This window comes from Zea mays, chromosome 4 (assembly GCF_902167145.1).
Source record: "Zea mays cultivar B73 chromosome 4, Zm-B73-REFERENCE-NAM-5.0, whole genome shotgun sequence".
Taxonomy (NCBI): Eukaryota; Viridiplantae; Streptophyta; class Magnoliopsida; order Poales; family Poaceae; genus Zea; species Zea mays.
The window spans coordinates 196,976,461-196,995,269 of NC_050099.1; the positions used below are offsets into that span (position 1 = coordinate 196,976,461).

At 43.9% G+C, this 18,809-nt stretch overlaps 2 protein-coding genes across 6 annotated transcripts; one reads left to right on the forward strand and one right to left on the reverse strand.

Moving 5' to 3' along the window:
* The first annotated feature begins 5,141 nt into the window (after positions 1–5,141).
* On the forward strand, positions 5,142–10,880 carry LOC541965 (CCAAT-HAP5-transcription factor 59). 5 transcript variants are annotated; one of them, XM_035967122.1, is made up of 8 exons: positions 5,142–5,363; positions 5,474–5,784; positions 5,911–5,999; positions 6,971–7,043; positions 8,723–8,816; positions 9,934–10,050; positions 10,118–10,169; positions 10,250–10,880. In XM_035967122.1, the coding sequence occupies exons 3-8, from the start codon at positions 5,973–5,975 to the stop codon at positions 10,643–10,645; spliced, it is 759 nt and encodes a 252-aa protein (XP_035823015.1). In that variant the 5' UTR covers positions 5,142–5,363; positions 5,474–5,784; positions 5,911–5,972; the 3' UTR covers positions 10,646–10,880. The 5 variants fall into 5 exon arrangements, with proteins under 5 accessions (XP_035823015.1, XP_035823014.1, XP_035823016.1 ...); XM_035967121.1 differs by having other exon boundaries at positions 5,207–5,363; positions 5,852–5,999; XM_035967123.1 differs by having other exon boundaries at positions 5,208–5,363; positions 5,474–6,659.
* Positions 10,881–11,513: 633 nt separating this feature from the next.
* LOC100381695 (uncharacterized) lies at positions 11,514–15,684 on the reverse strand. Its single transcript, NM_001356942.1, has 8 exons — positions 14,864–15,684; positions 13,894–14,103; positions 13,264–13,404; positions 12,980–13,183; positions 12,529–12,726; positions 12,319–12,387; positions 11,850–11,966; positions 11,514–11,766 (listed from the first exon to the last, which is right to left on the reverse strand). Exons 1-8 carry the CDS (start codon positions 15,485–15,487, stop codon positions 11,689–11,691), a joined length of 1,641 nt encoding a protein of 546 aa, NP_001343871.1. The 5' UTR covers positions 15,488–15,684; the 3' UTR covers positions 11,514–11,688.
* Between the last annotated feature and the right edge of the window lie 3,125 nt (positions 15,685–18,809).

Consider the following 18,809-nt stretch of genomic DNA (forward strand, 5'->3'; position numbering starts at 1 on the left):
AACAGGGCCACCAGCCCAGCGCGATATCACAGGACGGTCTTGCTCCGCCCAGGCCCATGTGAGTCGCCCGGCCCGGCCCAACTTGACCGCACTCTCGTGCAGGAAATCACCCGGACCGGTACCGGCAGCTGTTCCTGTTCGCGTGTTTATTCTGCGCCGAGACTGAAAACGGCATCAGTAGCAGACGCAGGCGACCACGAGGAGTGACGGCATCAGCTGCGGCAGCGACGCCCAACAACGGCACCTCATGGGCGCCGACGACGACGACGCTGCCGCCTGCCGCTGTGGCGGCGCGAGAGAGGGAGGCGGAGATCGAGCAGGCCATGCGCGCCCGCGTCTCAGACTTCAAGAAGCAGGCCGAGTGAGCACACTCTCCCCTTCCTCCAACTTGAACTTCTGGGGCTGATATGGCCGCCCTGCCCCTCGTATAGGGTTTGCGCGCTTAAAGTTCAGGTCTGTGGCTGCAGCTGCTGCAGAGGTCTGGAATTGGGGCGCTTCTCGGGGTCTTGGTTGGTCTGCCGCTGCATGCTGCGGAGGGTCGTGCACTGCGGCCTGCGGGAGGGTTTTGGGCGGGCGGGCTCGGGGGTAGGGTTTCTACTTCTGCTTTTCTGGTAGGAGATGAAGGCAAGTAGAGATGCCTGAACCATGGTCTTCAGAACGCGTGGTGCACATCTCAGCTCAGCCACAGTCGGTAGCTCTTAGGGTTTTAAAGGTTAGGAGGGAAATGAAGTTCGGGATGACAACTATCAAGAGCCAACTGAATCTGTAAAGCAACACTTAGACGGCGGAGATCTCTTCTCATGATCTGATGGCAGTCAGATGGTGGTTCAGTTTTTCTGTGGCGCGAAGCGGTTTTCCGTTTTTCTTGTTATTCTTCCAATTCATTGTCTCCTGTATTTTTTCGTTTCAGCGGTTTAATTTGCTCACTGCCCCTTTTAAGCTGTTCTTATGTATAAGACATTGCCTGTTGTAATCCCAGATATGCCGTCATTGAGAAATTACCCCGTTTTCCAATATAAAATGAGTTCAGATTTCCACCTTTGTCTTCAATTCATGTTGATTTCTACCATTTTATCCTCAAATTATGCATCTGCGTTTCGGAGGGGGAGCCAATTATTTCGCTGTATAAGCGTTATCAATTTTTCAAAAAACACTAGGCGCTAGGTGGTCAGGCTCCACTAGTTTGTAAGCATCTCCTAGGCAGTTCGCTCATGAGTTCCATGAGACCATGACCATAGTTTATCTTTCTATCTACAATCTACAATTAGTCAAACTTCCATACACAGTTGAAGTTTTAAATTGCTCTAGGCAGAACAATGCCTACGTACTAGCACCTAGGCCATGCCTTCTAAAACAGAGTTTTGTGGGGTGATAATTGCTCGGTGTAGTACCTTGGCACTTGCCTCTTGATGAGTGCTTGGCTTGTTAGCCATGCTGTGTCCTATGTGAAACTGTGCTGCTCATTTGTGAATCTGTGCAAGAATAAGTGGAGGCTGATATCATATTATTCTTTCTTTACAACTAGTGCATTGCCAATGTTTTACTCTTCGAGGATTAATTGAATTTTGTATACTATTTTTGAACATATCGTAAGCATTTTTTATATATAACAACTGTCATATATGGACCAGCCAGAGGGGTTCATTGTTCCTGGAAAAGAAGACTATGTGTGCAGGTTGAAGAAGTCCTTATATGGTCTGAAACAATCTCTCAGACAATGGTATAAGAGGTTTGATTCATTTATGCTTTCTAAGGGCTTTCAGAGGTCTCAATATGATAGCTGTGTTTATCTAAAATTTGTTAATGGATCACCTACATATTTGCTGCTATATGTTGATGATATGTTGATTGCTGCCAAGAGCATGAAGGAAATCACTGCTTTAAAGGCGCAGCTTAGTAGCGAATTTGATATGAAGGATCTGGGTGCTGCAAAGAAAATCTTTGGCATAGAGATAGTCAGGGATAGGAAGTCTGGACTGCTGTACTTGAGCCAGAAGAATTATATTGAGAAGGTCCTTCGTCGTTTCAACATGCAAAATACTAAACCTGTGAGTACTCCGTTGGCTCCTCATTTTAAACTGTCTGCTAAACAGTATGCTGAAACTGATGATGAGCTTGAATATATGTCAAAAGTTCCATACTCTAGTGCTGTTGGGTCACTCATGTATGCTATGGTTTGTTCTCGTCCTGATTTGTCTCATGCTATGAGCGTTGTTTCTAGATACATGTCTAATCCTGGTAAAGAGCATTGGAAAGCTGTTCAATGGATTTTCACATATCTACGTGGTTCTTCTAGTGCTTGTTTATGTTTTGGTAAATCTGGAGATGGTCTGATTGGCTATGTTGATTCAGATTATGGTGGTGATTTAGACAGGAGGAGATCTCTTTCAGGTTATGTCTTTACTATTGGAGATTGTGCTGTGAGTTGGAAAGCTCGTTTACAGGATACTGTTGCTTTGTCTACCACAGAAGCTGAATATATGGCAATTGCAGAAGTTACTAAGGAAGCCTTATGGTTGAAAGGTATATATTCAGAGCTATGTGGAATTAAGTCTTGCATTGCCATCTATTGTGATAGCCAGAGTGCCATTCATCTCACCAAAGATCAGATGATTACTGAGAAATCCAAACATATTGATATTCGTTATCACTTCATTCGTGATATCATTGAAAAAGGGTTGGTGAAGGTATGCAAGATCAGTACCGATAATAATCCAGCTGATATGATGACGAAGAATGTTTCTGTTGTTAAGTTTGAGCTATCAAACTTAGTTGGTATTATAAATTAGCCCTTAGTGGTTGTTGGCGTCGGCAAGATGATGATGCATTTGTTTAAGGTGGAGGTTGCTATTATGATGCTACAAGGAATTTGTCTCAAGGTGGAGTTTGTGATCCAAATTCTGAAGAAGGCGGTCAAGTTGGCGAGCGAAGCGGAGGCTCGTCGTCGGGGTTGCGGGGGGCGGGGCCCCCCGCGGTACGGATCGTTTTAGGGTTTCACCTCTATAAATATCTTTGTAAGCCGCAGGAGATATCTATCTCAATTGTAAATCTCCTGCGATCTGTAACCACCCGAAAATAGTGAGAAGTTGTCGGCCGGCGCCCGTGGTTTTTTCCCCCTTCACTTTAGAGGGGTTTTCCACGTTAAATCTGTGTCTTCTCTGTGATTGATCTTATTTGTGTCGCATTCATTTATAACAAAAAGGATCCTGATTGATCCTATTTGTGTCGCATTCATTTATAACAAAAAGGATCCTGAAGGAGGAAGGGATCAAACTTCCAGCAGTGATATTAGTGAAGACGTGATAAAAGAAGCCATTGAAAAAAGGTCGTCTTATTTTAGAAAGAACTCTGAGTATGTGTCCTCACATTCTCATTATATGTATAATTATTAGGGATCGCAACGGGTATATACCCTCGGTAATATCATTTCGTACCTGTAAAAAAAACTACACATTGGGTTACACATATCTGCTTGTTGGTACAGAGTCTTACCCATAGTTGTACCCACACGAGTAATTTTACAATTCGGGTAACCATTACTCGCAAAAAAGTCTCAAATTCTAATATACCAATCACTTAAAATGTCAAACAAACATACAAAAATAAGTTCAACTTCAAATTTAACAAATCATATGTTACATAACTTGATAGTTAAACAAACGATAGCCAGATAAGGATTTTCTTTAGCTAAGATGAGCTTTACACCTTTACTAGATGGTAATAGTGTTATGATGCGGGTATATTTTACCCACGGGTATAGGTAGTACCCACCTGTACCCATTTACCCCAGTCAGCTGTCTGTGGTGGGTTTATTTACGTTGGCTACGTTTCTATTATGTGCACTTTAATCTATATTATGTAAATGACTCTAGTTTGTAATATTATTACTTACTCTTTATTAATATTTGAAGCATTGTGACGAGTTATTTATGTAATCATTGTGTACGTGAGTTCTAATCCTGGCACATACATGGTTTGCATTCGGTTTACTTTCTAAAACTGGGTGTGACAATTATATAGAGAACTAGAATCTCAATCTCTTAGAGGCACATTTGACGGACGTAACCCTTCATAGGGTTTTTTAACAAGGAACATATTCGATGTTTAAAGGGGCACTATAATCATGTGCACATTTTAAATCTAGTACATCTATCTCATATCCAATGGTAAAAGATAATTTTATGAAAAACCCTTCCCACTAGGGGAGGTAGGTGGAAGGAGTTTTTATATAAAATTGGTAGTGCTGCTAGATGTAAAATGAATGTTCTAAATTTAAAATGTGCATGTGAGCACAATATCCCTTTGAACACAAGATATATTGCCTTGTTGACGATTTTAATTGTTTTCTTAAGGGCTTTTTAGAGCGTTACCACTAGGTCCTCTATTAGCTCCCCCATACGTAAGATAGGGAGATCCTGTACAATAAATCACGTAAATGGATGCGAAAAAGGATAACCCCTACCCGCGTCGTTACCCCTATCTTCCTCTCCTTTTTTCGCGATCTGCTGGAGCTGAGCCGGTTTTAGGCTCTATTTGTTTCGGCTTCTGCGGCTTCTGCCCACCAAAAGCTGTTGCGGACTGCCAAACGCTCAGCTTCTATAAAATTCGTTGAGGCAAAAACCATCCAAAATCAACATAAACATATAATCGGTTGAGTCATTGTAATAGTAGGAATCCGTCACTTTCTAGATTCTAAGCCCTATGAATAACTTTATCTTACTCCACACGTAATCGTAATGATACTCAGATTCTTCTCACAGCCAGATTCTCCCCACAGCCAGATTTTCAGAAAAGCTGGTCAGAAAAAAGCTGAACCAAACAGGCCCATGGCGATGGCTTTTCCACATCCGCGTTCGCGCGACTGCCTCTTGTGGGCTGTGTAAAATAACTATAAATGATATTGTTTGATATTATCTGTAGAGTGAAGTTTAAAATAAAAATGAGATATATGATTAAATATGGAGATGGCCTAACAGCCTTACGTAAACAGTCCAGTCCGTTTCCTTTCGGCCTTAACACAGCTATTTCGGGCCGAGAAAACCCATGTAGAGCCCGGCCCACTTTACCGCCACTGCTTGATGTGACGCGGTGAGAACACGGGCGCCTCGGGACGGACGATGCCGTCGCGTCGCGATGGTGCGCTGCGCGCCTCTACTCCTCCGTGGCTTCGTGCGTTCAATTTGCTTGTGGAACGTGGAAGAAGAGCGAGAACGCCAAACGAGAAAAGAAACCCAAGCCTTCGCCATCAAAAAAAAAAGAAAAAAAGAAAAAAAAGAGCAGAAAAAGTAGAGTAGACTACGACAGCGTCCGGCGAGGAGGCGGAGGCGAAGATGAGGAAGAAGCTCGGCACCCGGTTCCCCGCGGTATGTTTCGCCCCTCCAGCTCCCGTCACCCGCCATGCTCGTATCCTCTCTCGTTCTGATCCGCCGCGCTCGCGCGCGCGATCTGATCTGGGTCGCCGCGCGCGGTGCAGATCTTCGCTCTTGCGGGCGGGATCCGGTGGACGCCGGCCGTCGTTAAATCGCGGCTTCGCTGTTTCGTTACGTGGGCGGGGATTTGGCTGGCTTCCACGGGGTGACGGCGGGCTCGGACTCAGATCGGCTCCTGTGCTCGCCCGCGCGCGCGCGCGTGCGGAAGTAATTTCGTTTTTTTTTCCGTTCACATTTTTGGGGTCTGCCGGATTCTCTGTGCTCAACAGAGGACGTCGAGAATTTCTGATCCGGTTTCTGCGCTCGTGTTGTGTTCAACGGATGGAGAGATTTGTGGGCGCTCGCAGCTGACTAGGTTAGTGCTGTTGACGTTTGGTTTGTGTTTTGGGACCTTGTGTTTTAGTCCGTGTGATCGTTGACAGACTGATGTGACCTCTACGCGCCGCTGGTTATCCTCAATCGCGCTTGGCTTGGCGTGTAGATGCAAGAGATGCGCTCCATCCTGCTGTCGTGCCTGTGGTTTGGTTGCAAGGTCTCCAGATCATGTCAGCAATTCAGCATATATCGCAGGTTCCATGTATTTCTGGGGATACTCAACATGTGATCTGGTGCATGAGTGCTCATGCAGTGGAATTCGTGTGCAGCCTTTATCATCGGGTTTTATTATGGTCTGGTAGAGTTTGAAACTACATTAACTTCCACTGTTGTGTTGGTCAATATGTCTTTGGTGAGGGAACTATTCTTGGGAACGGCCAGGTCTGATGTAGGATTTAGGCTCAGGTGCCTTCCCTTGGTTGGAGTTCCAAGATGCGAAAGATGTTCTGAATTACTCCCTCCGTCCAGGAAAGAATGCAATTCTAGCAGTCTCGTGTTTTAGTATATTAAGTTTGACTAATTATATATTAAAAAATATCAATATTTATGATAGCAAATAAGTATCATTGATAATTACGAAATGTATTTTCATAACAAATTGATATGAAGCCATAAATGTGAATACTATTCATAAGAAATTTGGTCAAACGTGAATTACTTTAACTGGTGTGCAACCTTTAGTTACATATTACATTTTTTCCCGGAAGGAGGAAGCAATTATGCCGCCATGTTTGTCTGTTTGATTGTTCTGAGGTCTCCTGAACATGCCAGCATTTATTCCTTGAGATTATAACCCCTGGTGTAGCGCTCAAGCAGGGCTGTTTGCGGATCACAGTATTTGTTTTATGCCTTCAGGTTGGTTTTGAATCTTCAAAACCTCTTATTGTTGTTCCCTTGTCATGGAACCGCCGCTAGTTGAAGTTCCAAGCTAAACACACCTGTATGATTTGCAGTGCAGATGCATATTTTGTTGTATTTAGCTGAAAAGATAATTTCTGGGTTGTGGCATTTGCTCTGTTTTTCATGAAACAGTTTCTTTGATGTCTGTATTGATTACCAAAGTTTCGGGTTGTACTTATGTTGGTATATCTTTTCTAGATGTTTTTTGAAATATATAAGTTATAATGTCATGAAGTTGTCCCTAACTATGTTCTGTATTATAATAGGCTCGAATCAAAAAGATAATGCAAGCAGATGAGGATGTTGGAAAGATTGCACTAGCAGTTCCTGTTTTAGTTTGTAAGTTTTGCAAGAATCATTGTGCTTTTTGTATGTATTATGTACATATCTGTGTTTTCTCACAATAATCTAGTATTTCTACTTAAACTAGCATATAGTACGTGCTAATGTCAGGACCTAAGGAGGCCCACAGAGGGGCTGCGGTAGCAGCAGCCATGGGCCCTAAGGGGGATTAGATAAGGATAGTTAGAGATAAGATTAGAAGATTAGTTGAGATTATTTAGGAGATTAGTTGAGATTATCTAGGAAGGTTATCAGTTAGTAGTTTGTTGAGAGTTTTTAGGAGATAAGGATCTCTAGCTAGATAGGGGCAGCCAACTGGCCTATTTATGTAATCAATGGATGAGAAATAAAGCAGACAAGAATTAGAAGGGAGAAACCCTCCTCTTGCTCGGCCGTGGGCAGAGGCCCTCGGCCGGCGCCCTGTGAACAGTAACCGCGAGTACTGTTCACGCATGAACAGTACCGCACCGCCTCCACCAGCAGCTCCAACCATCGAATTCCCTCTCCAATCCCTCACCGATCTAGCGACCATAACAGCTAACACTACGATCGCAGAGGGGGGAGATGAGGGAAGGGGTCGGCTGCGGCGACACGAGTGAGAGAGATGGGGAGGGGCGATGGGGTCACGGTGGGAGGGGGAGGCTGGAGGCGGCAGGGTCGGTGGTCGAGGGACGGATGAGGGCTGAGAGATGATCCAAATAATATTGTCCATTGGCCTACTAAGAGACAAAATATCCAACAACTAAGTGTCACAGAGATGCGTATGGTGCGTTGGATATGTGGGCACACAAGATTGGACCGAGTGAGAAACGATGACATACGCAATCGGATACGAGTAACGCCAATTGAAAAAAAAGCTTATTAAACACCGGTTGAGATGGTTTGGGCATGTCCACCGGAGACCCCCAGAGGCAGCGGTGCATAGAGGCATCATAAGATAGGACAATAATGTGATGGGAGGTTGAGGGCGGCCAAACTTGACATGAGAGGAGGCTATCAAAAGGGACTTGAAGGAATGGAATATCCCAAAGGAGTTGGGTTTGGATAGAAGTGTTGGGAAAGAAGCTATCCACGTGCCCGAACTGTGATTATGTCTTTTCCCTTTTAGTTCTCTCAAAAGCTTTCCCCCCTCCCCTTTCTCTCTCTCTTTTTGGTGACTTCTTGTTGGGTTTCAACTCTAGCCTACCCCAACTTGTTTGGGACTAAAAGACTATGTTGATGTTGATGTAGAGGGGGTTATACAACGATCTAAACTGTTGGTTTTGATGATATGTTAAGTCTGGGTGCAATTTGTTTGGTGGATTTAGTGTAGGTTATGAGTCTGTGGATGATTTGGTTGGGGAGTTTTGCAAAGTTTAAACTGGTGGATTATATAGTGGTATAGATAAAACAATAAAAAAGGGTTGCTTTATCACATCGTTTGCCATCCATTCATTTGGTTGACTGGCTAATGGTTATCTTTGCAAATTGGTTTACTTGTTTCAAGTTCACACTAATGATACTAAAGAGACTCCTTATAAATTTCTAGAAGTTTGTTTGGTCAACATTTTCAGATTTTCTCTGTGGGCATCATTCATTTCATTCACGATTCTCTATATCCTGCTACTATTACATGTAACCATGATGAAGCATACATAAATGAAATTTCTGACATTTTGAGTTTCATTTGCGTGCAGCGAGGTCTCTTGAATTGTTTTTACAAGATTTAATTGACCGTACTTATGAAATTACTCTTCAAAGTGGAGCAAAGACACTGAATTCCTTCCACCTGTGAGTTCAATATCAGCTGACATTTTGTTTTTTTTTTCATAAAATAAAAAGGTGATGTGATGTATCTTTTAAAATAAATGGATCTCTTTGATGAATTTCAGCTGTGACTTTATTTAGCATTTGTAGTGAGGGTAATCTAGATGCTTACAATTTGCAATTGCTATGATTCGACGTTTGAACTTTGGTGTACAATATCCCCCCTGCCCAAAATAGGATTTTATCCAGGATTCATCTTATTTGTGTTGCTTATGCCATCAAAATAAGTTGGTGGATAAGCTGTACTGAAACAGAATTCATTAATTATAGGTCATGCTTCATATAATTACTACACATTCAATTGCCTTTTGGTTGTAGATTCTTTGGTATAAGGTTTACTGGTTAAAAGTTGTTATCTAAGTTAACATCCATAATATCTGTAGGTGGGATTCATACCTGGTTGGTCCCTGACTATGTCCAGCTAATTTGTACTATATAAGTAAATAAGGTACTTGAGCTAGAGCCATCTAATGTTTTTGCATCACCTCTGGAGGAAGTGATGAACAGATCGCTTTTTTGGCACAAGTCTCAACTTGAAAATAATCTTTTGGGGCATGTTTGGTTCGATACCTTCCAGGCAGCTCACTGGCCAGGCAGCCCGAAATCAGAAGCCTGGGAACGCTGCCTGAGCGAGGCAGCTTCTGTCATGAGCCAACCAAACAGCCCCTTAATTCGAAAATGGAAGCAGGTTGGTTTTAGTAACCAATTTGGAAGTTGATATTTTTCTTTCCACTGTAAGCGACTTCAGTGTAGTTTATGGAAGTTGAGCTCATGGACATTTCTAGAGAAGATATTTGTAGAGGTTATGTTATATATCCTTGAAACTGAAACTGGTCAGATAGTTGTCCCATCCTGCTCATGTAGATCTAGCATACGAGCTTGTCTAATTTATTTGGAATTAAGTTTCATATTTAAATGTGAGTTGTATTGAGGTTAATTTCGATGGACCATGTTTTTTTCTTGTTAAGGCACTTAGCTGATAGTTTCAATGCATGCGTCTTGGTATTGTTTGCATGGCATATCAGTTTTGAGCCATTCATATTAACATTCATATGTCTATCTTCTGACATCTGACGTTCAGGAAGCAATGTGTGAAGAGGTACAGTTCTTTTGATTTCCTAACTGAAGTTGTCAGCAAGGTACCAGATCTTGGTGGCGCTGATTCCTGTGGAGATGAAAGAGGATTACCTAGAAGAAGGTAAGGTCATTTGTAATCAACATTTTATGATTCAATTGTCTCACGTATCTGAAATTCACTTTTTCAGAAAGTCAAATGGCAGTGACCCAGAGAATGATGAATCAAGATCTAGTAAAATGGTGCGTGCGTCAGCCATCACAGATCACCTGATTGATATTATATAGATGGATATTTGATAATAGAACCTCTGTTTTTTCAGGCCATAAGAAATGCAAACATCAGCCCCAGAGGACGTGGGAGGGGTCGAGGCAGAGGACGAGGTCGGCCACCAACCAAGAGAAAGGAGGTTGGTTATGTACAATTTGAAGATGAGAGCAGCATGTTTGCTGAACAAGGTGAGCCCTTGCCAGGAGAGGAAACAGTTCAAGAGATCAATGGCAACGAGACCATGCCTCAAAGCACGCAACCTCCAGTAGAGGCTCCGCCAACAGCCCTTGCACAAGCTACAACAAGTTCTAAGGCGGAAGAAGCGAACAGTGATCATCAGTCAGATTGGCCTATGCCAGATGCCATTGGAAGCATCGGTGTCGTGCCATCTGGTTTTGGACATCTGACAGTGCAGGTTGAAGATGAGGACTACGACAATGAGGATTAGTCAGGGTCATCTTCTCATTGTATGCACTAACAGGACTGTTCTGGTGTTGTAAAATGTAAATATAGTTTGAAATAGTTGCCGCAGTTTACCTGTGATTGTCTGTCGTTTTATGCGGTTATGTAGTCCTGTGTAACTTTCGTTCTCCAATAATTGCTTGGTAGTTGCTTTTTTACATGATTCAAGTGTTTTGTGACATTTAACACAGTATTTGAGCAGGGATTGCCTATTTTAAGTATTTTTGTCTTATTTCACCGCAGTCTTTGATGCTTCGAGCAGTCGTTCTCTGATGCTCGGGTTGTATCACTGACACTGATCCTCAGGTTTTTGTTGCCTTGCGCCGCTGTGATGCGGTCAGCTGGTAGTATAATATACAGTTTGAACTTTCAGGTGTTTAGTATGAGGAATCATTTTATCCTAGATGAGGTGGTGTGTAATGAGTTAATTTCTTAAATTAGATCCGGTGAAATAACTTTATCTTGACTTAGGAGGAATAAGGTGCTGATGCATTATCCTATAAACCGAAATTAAAAAGTAAGAGATAAGTAGATAATAGACTAACTTATTCTTCAAATTCTTCAAACCAAACACTCTTTCTTATAGGTCAGGTCATTGCTGCTGTTCAATAATTCCTCCCCAAAATATAGTCCTTTCTAGTTTTTTTTTCCCCATAATTGATAATGAATGTAGACGTTCATACAAATTATTGTATTAATTAATGAATGTATATTTAGTCTAAAACGAATTATAGTTTAGAACAGAGAATACATTTTTGGTTTAATGAAAATTGTTATAAATATTGTGGGTTGCAGAGAGCGAAAAAAAATAAACAGCGAAGTCAGTACACAATCCATGGAAACTGCACAAATGATTAGGGCAAGCTATCGCATAAAATATAATGAACACGCCCTTTTAAAGTATCAGCTTAGTACAATAATATCTGTATTGTGGACAAAACTTCTACGTCGTTCACATTAATCTCATTCTATGAATTTGAAGTCCCATTCTTCATGGACGCCTGAGATTCAGTATGGGGGTAAAAATAATTATTTGGCATTTAGCTTCTCTCCAAGAATTTTATTCAACAAAACTGGGTTGGCCTTCCCCTTCGATGCTTTCATCACCTATAATCAATTGAAACAAATATGATCACTGATAATACATCCTAGCTGAAGGGACAAACAGTGCTAGTCATCAATTGACAAACCTGGCCAGCAAAAAATCCTTGTAGCTTAGTTTTTCCAGCACGGTACTGCTCAAGTTGCTTTGGATTATCAGCAATTACTTTATCTACCATTGCCTCAATTGCTGCTGGATCTGCTATCTGTCATTTTTCAAGTATTTTTTTTGCATTCCATTAGACAGCCCAACAAGAAGTTTGAATAATGAAATTACATCAACTGAGAACACAACAATGGCTCGAGTACTCATGAAAGTATAAGATGCAAATTACAAACTACAAACACTTCTAATCAAGAGGGCATGTCAATATTGTCCCAATTTTTGAGCATCTGAGTTAACAGGAATACCCAAAGAAAAAAAAGCAGCCCTTGGCGATGCCCAAGGACATAAAAGTGTATTTGTGGAACACTCCACACTGGTGGTAGGGATCACAGTTCTTTTTAGATGCTTGAACCACTATGATTCCAAATAGTAACAAATGTGAGCACAGTTACCTGAACCAAATCTTTCTCTTCTATCACAGCCTTAACTGTTCCGCCTTTGGCAATGAGCTCGGCCAGTATCTGCAAGGACAGATTTAGAGAGGCTTTGTCATCAATCAGGGTGCAAAGCCTAGAAATGTGTAGACCCTATAGACTGTCAAAACTCAGAACATAGAGCTGAAAAACAGTAACAAGGGGGGAAACCCAGTTTAGCAATGTTACCTCCTTGCCGATCTTCCCACTTATAGTTCCATTCTTAATTGATGCTATCAGTTCAGAAAGCTCTAGAGGTGTTAATTTAATTTCATCAATGGATACTTTTTCATCTTTGAGATAAGCAGCGATGTCACCCATGATCCAGTTGGCAGCCAGCTTTGCATCAGCACCATGCTCAAGAGTAGAATCAAAGAAATGACCAATCTGGGAAGGTATAGACCCATCAGACTACTGAAGTTATTGTGAACAATCGAGAATGCATTGTCTTGTCTAGCAAAAAAAATTCCTATGCGCTAGAAGGCCCCTGACAAATATGTGAACCTCTACCAAGGCTGATGAAATGGAATTTTACAATTGTACAGCTAGTTAAAGATCAGACCATGAATAAGGAACTTCTAAATAATCTGTGGATACACATGCATGTGAACCTACACCAACATAAAAGATGGAATCTTACATTATCATCATTAGCAAGGAACAGAACATCTTGCATGCTGAGTCCCATATTCTCATAACGCCTACGCTTTGCTTCTGGAAGCTCCGGCATTGACTTGCTGATTTCATTAATATAGTCACTAGTGATAACTACTTCAGGAAGATCAGGTTCTGGAAAATATCTATAGTCGGCAAGTCCCTCCTTTTTTCGCATTGTAAAAGTTTTCTGATGATGTAGATAGAGAAAATAATTAGTACTTGGTAGAAAAAAGCCAGCAAAAAAAGGTTAGAGTTGGGGACAACAACCTGAGAAGATTCATCCCACAGGCGGGTTTCTTGTACAATTTGATCAGCCTGGCCTTCTTTATGGAGCAGAATCTGCCGGGAGATCTCATAATCGATTGCCCTATTTATCGCAGAAAATGAGTTCATATTCTTTATTTCCACCTGAAAGAATTGAAATAAGAGTCTGACACCATTTCTAGAAAATAATGGTGGATAAGCAAGCGAACATGATTTAGCTTATTTTCCCTTAAATAATGGGGGCATGAATAAGTAGACAAGAAACCAATGAACTGCAATTTATGCATGTTTCTGGGTATAACTACCAATTTAGATACATGGATTTCACTCAACAGTTACATAAGCAACTGCAACTATGTATACTATCAAATATAATAAACATACAACACGATCTTCCCCCATCAGCCACATGGATTGAAAATTCAAGCCATCATTTAAAGCATGGTAAAAATTTCAGGACAATTTAGCCCTCACTGTGAACAAAAGTTATTTATTTGGTCCGTATTAAGTTGGTTAACCAATGAATCATCAAATCATAATACTGAGAGCAAAAGTTGCCAACACACACACACACACACACACACAAACAGAATAACAAACAGTTATCAGAACTCCTAAAGATAGGAGAATCACCTTTGTACCAAATTCTGATTGTCCAACTGGTCGAACAGAAACGTTCACATCACAACGAAGGGAACCTTCTTGCATATTACCATTACTCACTCCCAGGTACCTAACAATCCTTTGCAGTTCAGCACCATACTCAGCAGCTTCTATCCCTGTTCTCATGTCTGGCTCTGAGACAATTTCGAGCAAAGGTACGCCAGCCCTGTTTAGGTCAACCTAACCAGCCAAAGTAGCAACCACTGATCAATAACTGAAGCTGCTGTACTTTTATGTGATGAGACGCTGTGTAATTCTTTTCATTCCCTCTGGATTTCCCCTGTCAATATTAGAGCAGTGTTTATGGTTTATTATCTGTATCATTGTATTGTGTTCCATATGTCATACTTACACAAAAAAACATACTTTCTTGTGTGAGCCTATCACATGCATTTATAGCCAGATGATTCAAACTTTCAAATAGTTACTTTCACCAGGAAGATGGGACTGCTGAGATTATACCTAGCTCCCCCATCTGTTCTACAACCAGCAATAGAAAAGGATTAATGTTTGGCCATAATTCTGAATAGCAGTTGCCAGACTTTTTTTTCACTGCAGCGCTACTTTTCTTTTGGTGCCAAACTGATTTGGCTCTCTTCACAGAGCAAGCTTTTGCTCGTGATTGCAGATTATATTGCCCCAAAATAAGTCTTTTGAATTTTGATGTCCTATAAAACTTCAATCCTTTCGCTGTAAAGCTAGGATCCCCCTTGCCTCAGATCCAAATGCCCACTTAAGGTCCCTGATATACAATCTTTAATATTTTTCTAGGGTTCTATTCACTAATCTATAAGTTTTCTAATGCACCGTGGTAAATGTCAAAACTGATCTTGTGGTTACGAAACTGTTATGCCAGAAAGACATGACAAGCAGATCCGAATATCACAATATCTTACAGTAGTACACAGAAATTAAGCAATCATTAGTAGACAAGGAAGACCTGAGAGTAGCTGCTGGATTCAGAATGAAGCAGCTTGCCAGCATCTTCTTCCATGTGAACCCTTGTGACCCCAAATTTCCTATGCCCACCACCAAACTCCACTGGAAGGTCCAAATCGACACAACCCTTCTTGGCAATGGGGATGTCAAACTGGGAAATCTGGTACCCCTTGGGGAGGTCCGGGTAGAAATACTGCTTGCGATCAAACTTGGACGTCATTGAGATCTCGCAGTTGAGGGCGAGCCCCAGCTTCACGGCGCACTCGACCACCTTCTCATTCAGAACCGGCAGCGTCCCCGGGTGGCCCATGCAGGTGGGGCAGATAGTGCTGTTGGGCTGGGAACCATAGCTGTAAGGGCAGGAGCAGAACGCCTTCGTGACGGTCGAGAGCTGGACATGGGTCTCAATCCCGATGATGGCTTCGAAGCCTTGTGTTTTCTGCTCAGCCGCCTCCTTGGTCGCCAGCTGAATTGACCTGGGCGCCGCTTTGGGTTCTGTGGCCTGCGCACTCTCCGCCCTAGTCGTGAAGCGGGACAACCGAGGCCGTAGGACAGTGGAGAAGAAGCCGGAGTTCGATCTGAATGGTATCGGCGTTCTCATCCCTCGAAGTAGGGTTACAGCCATCCTCGGCGAATGTGCCTCCCACAAATTTACAATCGCTGGTGGAAAATTATGGTGGTGGGACGGGCGAGCAGCAAGTACGGAGAAGCCGAGGGCGTGGCCGCCGGAAGTGGTTGTGGGAGAGGACTGGGGTGCAGAGGAAGAGCGGCGGAGGGCGTGTCCGCGTTGCTGGCGAGTGGCGGGGGTGAGAGAAACGGATTGGGTGCGGGCGGCGGAGCTAGGGCTGGAAAAAAAACTCGAGCTCGACGAGCTGGCTCGGGCTCGCAGCAACTCGACTCGGCTCGGACCGGCTCGACGCTCAGAACGAGCCCGAGCCGAGCCTGTTTTTGTGGCTCGTGAAAAGAGCGAGCCAGCTCGGCTCGGCTCGGTGCAGCTCGCGAGCTGGCTCGTGGCTCGACCCAACAACAATTTGTTACATAAAATCTTAGTTAGCATATAATATTACTACCGAGTAGACAATAAATTATGTTATTTGAGATTACTATACAAAAATAATCTATTTTCTATATTATATTAGTGATATATCTATTTTACTAATTTAAAATATGTTATTTAAAATATTTTAAGATTTTATATTATAATTTAGAGAGCAGATTTGCATTTATGGCTAGGCTCGTTGGCTCGGCGAGCCGGCTCGCGAGCCCGGAGCGAGCCGAGCCGAGCCGGTTTTCCGAGCTCGCCAGATGGGCGAGCCGAGCCGAGCTCGGCTCGTTACGTGAGCGAGCCACAGCGAGCCGAGCCGAGCTCGTTTCCACCCCTAGGCGGAGCGGCGGGATTGGCTGCGAGAGAGTTGGGCTGTGCCGCTGTGGGTGGGCCAGGCCAATTCAGTGAGTCTCCACAAGCCAAACACTCCCTAAACCTTTCCAGATTCAACACATCTGTCACAATAACATGTGAGGCCACTATGAGTCATTGACAGGTGAATTAAATTTGAAAGGCCTATTTCATTACGAAATAGATAGAAACAGAGTTGAAAGTCGCATAGAGGGGTGAATAAGCGGAAACTAAAATTTACAACTTTAAGCACACTACAAGCCGGGGTTAGCGTTAGAATAAAATCCGAGTCTGGAAGTAGAGATGGCAATGAGTACCCGCTACTCGAAACCCGGTGGGTTTTTGCTCTATTAGGGTATGAGTTTGGGTCAATTTCTCTACCTATGAGTTTGTTAATGGGTTCAAATGGAAACCCAACGGGTACGTGGGCATGGGTTTGTTCTTCCACTACCCATACCCGCAAACCCATGGGTTTTTAAAACCCGCCTAAAATCAACATTCCTTATAAATATGTCTCATAATATTATTAATTGAATATGTTCTAATTGAAATAAACTTCATGTAACAAATTTTAAGCTAAAATTAGTTATCACTTGTTCCTTTTATCCTAACTTATTAATATATTGGTTGTTATTTACATGATGAATTATTTTTTATGTTGATGTTAGTGGGTATGGGAAACTCGTTGGGTACCCGAAACCCGCATGGGCATGGATTTGGGCAAAATTTTATACCCGTCATGGGTATGGGTTTTTTAGCGGGCGTATTTTTTTCTTCGTGGGTATGGGTTTGGGCAAGTAATACCCAACGTGTTTTTACCCATTGCCATCTCTATCTGGGAGAGAGGGGAAAACAAATCAACCAAGAAAATAAAGCGGATGACACAGTGATTTCTTTTACCGAGGTTCGGTTCCAAATAACCTAGTCCCCATTGAGGTGGTCATAAAGACCGGGTCTCTTTCAACCCTTTCCCCCCTCAAACGGTCACTTAGACCGAGTGAGGCTTCTTCCTTAATCTCACGGGTCACTTAGACCCTGCAAGGATCACCACACAATTGGTGTCTCTTGCCTCGCCTACAAAGCTTGAGAGTAAGAAGTGAGAAAGAAAAGAAAGCTAAGCTAAGCAAACAAGAGCAACAAGAAACACAAATGATCATCTCACAAGTCCTAATGCGCTAGAGTTGAATTGGGGACTTTGAGCGGATCGATCACTTGAATTGTGTCTTTGGAGTGGAGTCTATTGCTCTTGTATTGAATGCAATGTGTTGAATGCTTGGATGGTTGAGTGGAGGTGGTTGGGGGTATTTATAGCCCTCAACCACCAAAACAACCGTTGGGGGTGGCTGCTGTCGATGGGCACACCGGACAGTCCGGTGCGCCAGCCACGTCACCCAACCGTTAGGGTTTGGGCGCAGATGACCGTTGGAGCCTTTGTCTTCTAGTAGTGTTCACTGTCCGGTGCGCCTCTGACTTCTATTCTGACTTCTGCCGCGTACTGTAGCTGTCGGGTACCGTAATTAGGGGTACCTCCAACACTTCTAAACACGACTGGTAACCACTATCAGCACAAGCTGCAGAGACTGATGGGCACGATTCAGGTCAAGGCTTCGTCTGCTCAAGGGACGCGATCTCGCCCCGCCCGAGCCCAGCCTCGGGCGGGAACAGTAGTCCCAGACGAATTTTCGCCTCGCCCGAGGGCCTCTTCAAGCAACAGATGCACCCTCGACTCGCTCGAACCCCAACTCGGGCAGGCTTCGTTGTGAAGCAACCTTGGCCAAATCGCCTCACCAACCGACCGTATCGCAGGCGCATTCAATGCGAGCATCGCCTGACGCCTTATCCTGACACACGTGCCTCAGTCGGCAAGGTCGAAGTGACCGCAGTCACTTCGCCCTTCCACTGACCGACATGACTGGAAAACAGCGTCGCTTGCCCCGCTCCGACTGTTGTGCCACCCGCCAGAGTAAGGTTGGCAACAACCAAGTTCAGCCTCAGGCGCAACAGGAAGCTCCGCCTCGCCCGACCTTAGGCCTCAGCCTCGGAAGGAGATCTCCGCCTCGCCCGACCCTAGGGCTCGGCCTCACCCTCGACCTCGGAAGGAGGACTCCGCCTCGCCCGACCCCAAGGCTCGACCTCGGCCTCGGAGGGCGTTCTCCGCCTCGCCCGACCCCAGGGCTCGGCCTCAACCTCAACCTTGACCTCGGGAGGAATCGCGTCCTCGCCCGACCCCGACCTCGGCCTCAGGAGGAGTCTCCGCCTCGCCCGACCTTGGGCTTGGACCGACCACGCCACGGGGGATACATCATTACCCTACCCCTAGCTAGCTCAGGCTACGGGGGAACAGGACCGATGTCCCATCCAGGCTCGCCCCGGTAACAAGTAATGATGGCTCCCCGCGTGCGTCCATGACGACGGTGGTTCTCAGCCCCCTACGGAAGCAAGGAGACGTCAGCAAGATCCCAGCAGCCCCGACAGCTGTGCTTCTACATGGCTCAAGCGCTCCTCCGACGGCCACGATACCGTGTACACAGGGCTCTAGCACCTCTCCGAC